This window comes from Staurois parvus, unplaced genomic scaffold (assembly GCF_062004578.1).
Source record: "Staurois parvus isolate SC_StPar_1 unplaced genomic scaffold, SC_StPar_1.0 ptg000105l, whole genome shotgun sequence".
Lineage (NCBI taxonomy): Eukaryota > Metazoa > Chordata > Amphibia > Anura > Ranidae > Staurois > Staurois parvus.
The window spans coordinates 6,386,927-6,396,548 of record NW_028317901.1 but is presented as its reverse complement, the minus strand read 5'-3'; the positions used below and the strand labels follow the sequence as shown (position 1 = coordinate 6,396,548).

At 41.7% G+C, this 9,622-nt stretch overlaps 1 protein-coding gene across 3 annotated transcripts in view; it reads left to right on the top strand.

Annotated features, from left to right (window-relative positions):
- Nucleotides 1–1,263: 1,263 nt before the first annotated feature.
- The window catches only part of DAPK2 (death associated protein kinase 2), a 126,528-nt gene continuing 118,169 nt past the window's right edge, over nt 1,264–9,622 (top strand). For 2 of the 3 annotated variants that reach the window (XM_089671448.1, XM_089671446.1), the window contains exons 1-2: nt 1,264–1,340; nt 7,197–7,296. In XM_089671448.1, coding sequence (XP_089527574.1) covers nt 7,235–7,296 — 62 coding nt within the window. In that variant the 5' untranslated portion in view covers nt 1,264–1,340; nt 7,197–7,234. The other variant, XM_089671447.1, reaches the window with a different exon arrangement.

Below are 9,622 nucleotides of genomic sequence, written 5' to 3'. Positions count from 1 at the left end.
TAGCATCCTATGTATAATCCTGCTCTAAAGAAACAACTAGAAAAGTAAGATATTTTTAAAAACAATTTTAGGTATACTGAGTGAATAGGGCCACATAACAAAAAATAATAATAATAAAAAATAAACAAAATCTCAAATTTGACTTCAAAGGTGGAAATACACTTTAAGGGTGCACTGGGCATTATTGTTGGGTGCCAAAATGTGCTCATCATGAATTTGTATCCCGGAGGTTGGCAGTAAATTCATCATTACACATGTATAATCACAATCAGGGTCATGGATAAGGGGGTACCACCAGTCCTCCTGTACAGGGCCCAGGCAAGCAGGGGGGCCCAGACAGCTGGGTGAATCAGATTTGGGCAGGGAGGGTGATCGGGGCAACAATTACTGGAACCAATCCCCTGTGTGGCTTACTCTGCAGCAGCTGAAAGCTGACTTCTTCTCTTCTCCCTCCCACTGGCTTTTAGCTGCTGCAGAGCCATACAGGGGATCGATTCCAATAATTGCCCCTCTGCTGCACCCATCACCCTCCCTGTGCACCATACATTTCTCCCTGCTGCCCAGGCCCCCCTGTGTGCCCCCGCAGTGCTGCGGGATTCCCTTCTCTCCTTTCCACTGGAAGCTGCAAGCACACATGATGGAGAAGGGTCCAAAAAATATGTCACATTTACCACACAGCTCCTTTCTTTCCGAAATGAACACAATGAGTGATCAGTACTGATCACTCACTGTGCTCATTCATAACTGAAACATATCAACCTGTGTTTTTTTTTTTGGGGGGGGGGGCTGTCAGGTTGGCTGTATGGTTTCTAACAGTAGCCCTGCTCACAATGACTTGTCCCAAAGTTTTGCTAGGTGAAAAAAATCAGAGTATAGCTGTGAGAAGTGTCATTATTATTCCTGAGTTCTTTGTCAGTTTGGAATAGATAGCACTATGATCATCCACACCAATAGTCAGGACTGTACTCCCTGGGCTGACACTGCAATCAGGGGGTCACACTGCCTGGGTTCTTCCTTCTCCTCTTTAGTCTGAGCAAACATTGGTCACATACAGTATATGAATGTGGAATGGTGTGTTCTGCACGGAAGGAAGGAATCCTGCGCTCACCCACACCTGAAAGAACCCCATTCAGTGTTGCTCATACAGGCACTGGTACAAGAGATTCAGTTCCTTAAACAACCGGTAGGTGTCGCCCGGGCTGCATCTTCCAGCTCACTAGTCGTAATGCACATAGGACTGCAGTCATAGAAGGTTTCCCTTGTGGGGGAGGGGGAGGAGGGAGCACTGAGTCTCTGCAAGTTCTCTAAACTCTCCCGGACCATCCTGACAGCTTTCCCAGGTAAGACTAATAGTGTGGTCAGAGACATCTGTCCAGATCGCTGTCATCCCCCAGAGAGGTCCTCCTGTCTGGATCAGACTCAGATAATCTGGCTGGATGATCGATCATTTGTAATGTGGATGATGGGAGGTATGAGATAATCTTCATAGAGCAGAGCTGGGGATCTGATACAACCAGCTCACAAGGACACACTCATCTCTATACTGGGGGTTCTGTACTAGAAACCTTATACTACTGTCAGATTTACTGTATATATATATATATATATATTATACACTATATATTTTACAGGGGTTTTTTTGTTTTTTGGAGAGCTGTATTCATTTCATACTTGACAATAAGTGTGCTCCCTGTACTTCTGCATATAATAGTTCATTTTATGTTTTGATTTTGTTTATTTTGAGAGCTGTATTAATTTCAGACTTGTCAATAAGTGCGCTCCCTGCACGTCTACCGCATTTTATAGTTCATTTTTTGTTTTGTTATGTTTTGGGTTTTTTGGAGAGCTGTATTAATTTCAGACTTGTCAACAAGTGCATTCCCTGCACTTCTGCATATAATAGTTCATTTTTTGTTTTGTTTTTGTTTATTTTGAAAGCTGTATTAATTTCAGACTTGTCAATAAGTGCGCTCCCTGCACTTCTACTGCACTTTATAGTTCATTTTTTGTTTTGTTTTGTTTTTTGGAGAGCTGTATTTATTTCAGACATATCAATAGGTTAGCTCCCTGCACTTCTACTGCATTTCATAGTTCATTTTTTTTTTTTTTTTGGAGAGCTGTATTAATTTCATGCTTGTCAATAAGTGCGCTCCCTGCACTTCTACTCCATTTTAAAGTTCATTTTTTATTATGTTTTTTGTTTTTTTTGGAGAGCTGTATTAATTTCAGACTTGTCAATAAGTGAGCTCCCTGCACTCCTACTGCATTGAGCAATTTTCTGCACGCTAAGATCTCACTCATTGATCCACAGCCATGACACCCCACTACAGGTGATATAGTCTGATGGGGAACTTCACTATGTGTTCCTGTGCAGAAATTGGTTTGAAGAAATCTTTGTTCATGTTCCTTCTCTTATGCTCTGTGACTTTGTTGTGTTCTGGTTGATGTATTCACATAACAGATGACTTTCCCCACCCAAATTATCCTCTGGCTACTTCAAACTGCAAAGTGGTAAATTCTGCAATTCTTCACACCTTTAATCATACTCGGGGTGGATGCCGGTACCCGTCCTATGAGTTGTAATGATCATAATCCCATTATCAGAGACAGTTTGTAAAGAAACATGAGTAGTTTTTCCACATATAGACCTTTATTAAGAAATGCATGATTTACCTACAAAAAGAGATATTTTAAACTAAAAATCTTATTTCCCTAACTAGTACAATGCAATAGTAGTGGTAAAAATGTCAAGGGGTTTAACTGATATTTTCCTTGTGGGTTTGTTCTTCAAGGTGTGGATACCGGGGGTTGGGATAGCTGGAGGTGTAAAGTAAGGAGCATTCTTTCCAGTGACCTCCAATGTAAGGGGCATTCTTTCTAGTGACCTCCAATGTAAGGGGCATTCTTTCTAGTGACCTCCAATGTAAGGGGCATTCTTTCTAGTGACCTCCAATGTAAGGGGCATTCTTTCTAGTGACCTCCAATGTAAGGGGCATTCTTTCTAGTGACCTCCAATGTAAGGGGCATTCTTTCTAGTGACCTCCAATGTAAGGGGCATTCTTTCTAGTGACCTCCAATATAAGGGGCATTCTTTCTAGTGACCTCCAATATAAGGGGCATTCTTTCTAGTGACCTCCAATATAAGGGGCATTCTTTCCATTAACCTCCAATGTAAGGGCCATTCTTTCCAGTGATTTCCAATCTACAGGGCATTCTTCCCAATGATCACCAAGGTGAGGAGCATACTTCCACTGACCTCCAATGTACATGTCATTCTTCCCAATGACCACCAATGTGAGAAGCATTCTTCCACTGACCTCCAATGTAAGGAGCATTCTTTCCAAAGACCCCCAATGTAAGGAGCATTGTTCCATTGACCAACAATGCAAGGTGTATTCTTCCCACTGACCCCCAATGTAAGGGGCATTCTCCCCAATGACCACTAAAGTTAGAAACATTAATCCCACTGACCACCAAAGTAAGGAGCATTCTTCCCAATGACCCCCAATGTAACAGAGCACTCATGAGTGCATTTGTGATATCATACTAAAGACCACACAGGAGGAGAGGGTTTTCAGGCTGCAGATATGCCATCCATAAAAAGAGTATATACACTCACCACCCACTTTATTAGGTTCACCTGTTCAATTGCTTGGTAACACAAAGTGCTAATCGCCAATCAAATGGCAGCAACCCAATGCATTTAGGTATCTAGACTTGCTGAAGCTCAAACCGAACATCGGAATGGGGAAGAAAGTTAATTTAAATTACTTTAAACATGGCATGGTTGTTGGTGCCAGACGGGCTGGTCTAAGAATTTCAATAACTGCTGATCCACTGGGATTTTCATGCATAACCATCTCTAGGGTTTACAGAGAATGGACCGAAAAAGAGAAAATATCCAGTGAGTGGCAGTTGTGTGGACGAAAATGCCTTATTGATGTCAGAGGTCAGTGGAGAATGGGCAGACTGGTTCAAGATGATAGAAAAGGCAAAAGTAGCTCATGTCAATACGGACAAAAATCTCTGAGGAATGTTTCTAACACCTTGTTGAATCTCTGTCACAAAGAATTAAGGCAGTTCTGAATGTAAAAGGGGGTCCAACTCTGGACTAGCAAGGTGTACCTAATAAAGTGGCCGGTGAGTGTAAGTTGAACATCTCAGATATCAGAAGAGATATATATTTCCCAAGGATGTTGTCATTCTATCATTATGTGATAATTAGGATTTCTAATCTGGCCAGTTGATTGTTTCTGAAGATTGTAAATATGCAGAAGGGTCCAAGATCAACTGGGGGGTACAGGGTTCCTCCAGAGGTTGATAGGGGTTCTTTGAGCTGTGGCTGATTATTGACCTTCGACTTGATGGTACCTGCAAAGTTCTGGGATCAATACATGACACCAATTATCTTTTTAGCTGTCTATAAGGGTGGCAATTTGACCATCACTGTAAGGAAAATGGGGGAGGGGGTGCATTCTTTCACTGGCCACCAATGTAAGGGCATTTTTCCCCACTGGTCCATGTGATAAATTAGTTTTGGCAGGGGTTCCCCAAAGCCTGAAAACTAAATCAAGGGTTCACAAGTGGTAGTTTGAGAAAGAAACATGAGATCATTGAACAATGTGTGTGCAAACCATTATGTCATATCTAAAGGAACGTCTCAGAACTTAATTTCAGTTGTTTTTCTGGAATGCTGGTGACACTGTGTATAGTGTTCCAGGCCTATTTTTGGTATTGTATAAACTGGAAATCTAGCCAAACCTTTTTTTTTTTAGCTTTAAAGAGGGTAAGGGTTATATTTTTATCACATCTTTTTTCCTGGTAAGAGAAGATTTTCTTGACTTTCTGTCCCAGTGACCACAAAGGAAGTGGGGGGGAATCTTCTTGGGGGGAATCTTCTCAGTGGGGACACAAACAACAGTGATATCTTATAAGAGGTTCCAAACTTTCCACATTTCAGTCAAAAACTAGGTTTTATTAGTTTTCACCTGTTAGATGGAAGTTGTGTATGGTCTGACGTATGCATTCTAGGGTTAGATAGAAATCCTTTTACAAACATAGATATTTGTATTAGTCATTGCAGTGCAACACTGGGCGTCAACGGAATAGTCCCTTTATCTGTAGATATATCAGGGATGGACTTTCACTATTGTACATATCCAAGCTAAAGGGAAATACTTCTTGCGTGTTGAATGCCAGTTTCAGATGGAAATGCTGACTTGTATAGATAATAAAAATGATGAATATTTTGTTGACCTTTAGTTACAAAGCATGAATATGTCATAGAGCACATCATTATTTATGACGCCATTGTACAGGAGGCGCCTGTTTATGCTGCATTCACACTTGGCAATTTTGCATCACTGGCTGAATCGCCCAGATTCTGCCTGCAATTTCAAATTGCAGCAAAATACATATGGCGTGTTTGTGTGCCATTTTTATTAACGGCACCCCAAAGACAGGGCCACCCACTAAGTAAATTGTATCTGGTTCATGGGGAACTGGCCAAACTTTGTAATATGTATGGTCATTTTAAAGGTCACCACACATTACAATTTGACTGTACAATCTCTTTTAGATCTGCCACCAGTTATGTAGTGATAGGGCCTATATTATTGGATACAAAATGATTGGATATTTTTCATAGTTTTGGTAAATCTAAAGTGGATGGTATACAGATTGTATGGTCAAACTACAACATGTATTGTGCCATTGTTTGGTTAGACAGGATTCCTTTTTAACACAAACTACTTTGTTCAGGACAATTTTGAACAGTGTTATAAATATGTACTGAATACATTGCTGGGATAAGTGACTTCAACATTTGTGGTCAGGATGTCCAACCTTTGTGGTCAAAGAGGAGAAGGTCCCAGGTGGGGACTCTATGTTCATGTAACTATGTTCATGTAGCAAATCTCTCTACTCTCTTTTATCCCTTCAGTCTCCTCTCGCATTACTAACTCATTAACTGATATATCAGCATGGATGTCACTCCGCTTCCTCAAACTCAATCTTTCTAAAACTGAGCTCTTAATATTCCCTCCAACCCGTGCCCCCTCCACTTCTCCATCCGCCTCTCCATCCAGCGATGTCCAGGAGAGCCTCGCTTCTCCGGGGACTCTCACTGAGCCATTGGCTCCCGCTGCTGTCAATCACAGCCAGTGAGCCAATCAGGAGAGGGAGGGGGCGAGGCTAAGCTGCAGCTCTGTGTGTGAATGGACACGCAGGGCCACTGCTCAGGAGCACACCTGCTCAGGTGCCCTCATAGCAAGATGCTTGCTATGGAGGCACCCAACAGGAGAAAGAGGCCAGGAGCGCTGGCGGGGACCCGAGAAGAGGAGGTTGCTCTAAGCAAAACCACTGCACAGAGCAGATAAGTATGACATGTTTGTTATTTTAAAAGAAAAAAAAACCTAAGACTTTAGCATCACTTTAAGGTAAAAAAAAAACCTTCAGCCTTAGGAACCACTTTACAAAACTGACATAAAAAAAGAAGAGAAAAAAACCTAATAAAAGAAATTAGTGTCCAGAGTCCCCCCCCATTCCACTTACCTGAGCCTGATCTTGATCCAGCGCTGTGACCAAGAGCAGAGGCTCTCTCCCTTCTCTTAGGCTCAGAGACATTGGCTCCTGCTGCTGTCCATCAGAGCCAGTGAGGAGGGAGCAGGGAACAGGCCAAGCCAAGTGGGGACCCGAGAGGATCCTTTAAAATTAGACCTCTTCATTTTCTTCATAGTAATTAATAACAAATTTTATTTAAATATTTGTTTATACAGATTTAGGCGTCAACCCTAAATGGTAGAAAAAGAAAAAGGGATAGTTGGGAGCTGTGATAACGTGAGAGATGATAGGGCTTTACACTGTATTATTCCACATGCACAGCTTCATTCATAATAAGCCTTATGTGGAGTTAGCTGCACGCGTAGCGGCATGATGTAACTTGACTGATGAGAAGAAAACATGTGAGATATGTGCTCAGTGATGAGCGACACCATGTAATTCAAGTCTGTGCTGGTAATATGAAAGTAAGAGCAGTTTATCTGCTGAGATCATTACTGTGTGCACAGTTCACTGTATGCCAGACAGCAGGTCCCGGGGTACCAACTCCTCTGCCCTGGAATCTGCTTGTCATATGCGGAGACAGTGGTACCAGCCAGTTCCTCTGTGTACTATACTCTCTTCTCTGATCTCTGCAGATCTCTCCAATGATGTCCCTGTGATGTGAAGAGCCAGCATGGCTGTATTCAAACAGCAGAAGGTGGAAGACCTGTACGTCATATCAGATGAACTGGGAAGGTAACCTGAGGCTTATTTACTACAATTATAGAGTCTAAAATATTAACCTGATTTATCTGACTGCTTCACATAGTGCTTTGGAAGCTAAGTGAAGGGCTGGCATCTAAAGGATAAAAAGAAAATAATTTAAATTGTTTTCCTGCATTCAACAGTTGCAATATAATATTAAAGTGTAACTTTATCCATAACAACCTGACAAAAAGTAATGTTTTTTTAGCAAGGAACATACATCCCACATTAATAATTATGCTATCAAAATGAGTGTGTGCTGTAACTTGCCTCCAGTATTGTTCTCGTTTCTTCTTGCTGGAGGCTGTCATTTTGCTGAAGCTGAGAGCCCCTGAGCAGCAGTAAATCTTTAGGCAGTCAGCAGATCAGCTTCTACATTTTTGGCACAGTGCTGAAAAGTAGAGAGCAACTGAGCATGTGCAGATGAGGGTGAGCCACTGTATTACTGGATTTTACACAGAAAAGGGTGCTTATTTTTATTCTTTTACATAGTTATACCTGCAAAAGGGGCCAGCCTGACGTGATCTAACAGGACTTAATTTTTTGGCTAAAGTTCCACTTTAAAGGGATTTTTTTAAATTGATTTGTAACCTTGTGTTTGGAATAGTTCTATGTAGCATTGTAGGACACTTGCTAAAATTAAAAAATGCAATCTCAGATTTCAGCTGCAGAATCATCATTCAACAAGCTAATATACACTCACCATCCTCTTTATTAGGTATACCTGTTCAATTGCTTGGTAATACAAATTGCTAATCACATGGCAGCAACTCAATGTATTTAGGCATCTAGACATGGTAAAGACAACAACCAGGGGCGGACTGACAACTCATGGGGCCCCCGGGCAATAGGGGATTATGGGGCCCCTGTGTCCTTGCCCAAACTCGAAAAAGCCTATGAGAAAGGTACCAGGGGCATCTCATGGGGCCCCCTACTGACCCTGGGCCCTCGAGCAGTGCCCGAGTTTCCAAATGGTCAGTCCGCCCCTGACACCAATGATAGGGAACTATTCCTCCCACTGACACCAGCAATGGAATACTATTCCTCCCCCTAATACCAAGGTTGCATTGTGTACTCCCACTGACACCAGGACAATTTCAACTCCCAATGGCCACAGTCTGGCCCCTCAAGTCTGAAGAACAGGAAACTGGCCCCCTGTTTACCTTTAGTAACTCAACCCCTAACTTAGTAACTAACAGATGCAACAATATCTAAATAGGGATATTTTAAAGCAAACAGCTAAATATACAATTAAAATTGATATTAGGTAGCTGTTTTATAAATCATTGTTTCTGGCCATCCTGAGGGTTACACAACAGTGGACAGCCTGTCTGGAGTTCAGCTTCTCTGCAGGGAGACCTGGAGTTCTGCCTGCATCAGATACCAGGCATGTTGACACTGCTAACAGGGTTCGATGAACTCTACATGTGATCTGGACTTGCTCTGGACTTATATCACCCTGTATTTGTTAGCAGTGCCTCCATTTGAGCAACAGTGTGGGGGTTATTTACTAAAACCAAAGAGTGCAGAATGTGGTGCATTCTGCATAGAAACCAATCAGCTTCCAGGTTTTATTGTCAAAGCTTAGTTGACTAAGCTGAAGTTAGAAGCTGATTGGCTACCATGCACAACTGCATCAGATTCTATAGTTTTAGTAAATCTCCCCCATTGGTTCCCATTTAAGTCTAATTAAGCCTATGTGTAGTATCAGTGCTGCAAATAAAGACACATGTTAACAAGGTCTGGGCCTGCCTCGGGCTTCTTTCAGACAGGCACCAATGCTTACTGCTCTCTGAAAAGCAAGTCGAGGTAGATTGCTTTTCAGAGGGCGGTATAGCAGCGGTTGGCAGTCGTTCAGGAGGAGATTCTGCTGCATCCTGAAAGTCTGCTTTTTCATATCCAGGGGAGATTTTTGGAGTTTGAACACTTCCCTACTCTAGTCACAACCTAACATTTTTTTTTTAGCTATACATACACTTTTGTTTTTTAAAATATTCAGTATACTGTATCTTTGACCAAGTAGCATCAGAAAAGAGATTCATGGAGTGACATGTTTACACGTCAATTGTTCTACAGAAATGAATGTTTGATATAATCAGGTAGAGACCTAGAGATCATGATGGTGGCACTCTAACCTGTATTGAGAGAAATATTTGCCAGGAATATTTCTCCATCTGAAAATCCTAGTTTCTTGGCTGTCATGCTCATCCAAACAATTTAGTATGTTGAGTCTCTTGCAGAGAATAAGTATATAGATCAGAACTCTGCCGTGCATGTTTCTTCTGGGTTAGTAATCAAAGAATTAAAACCTCAAAAC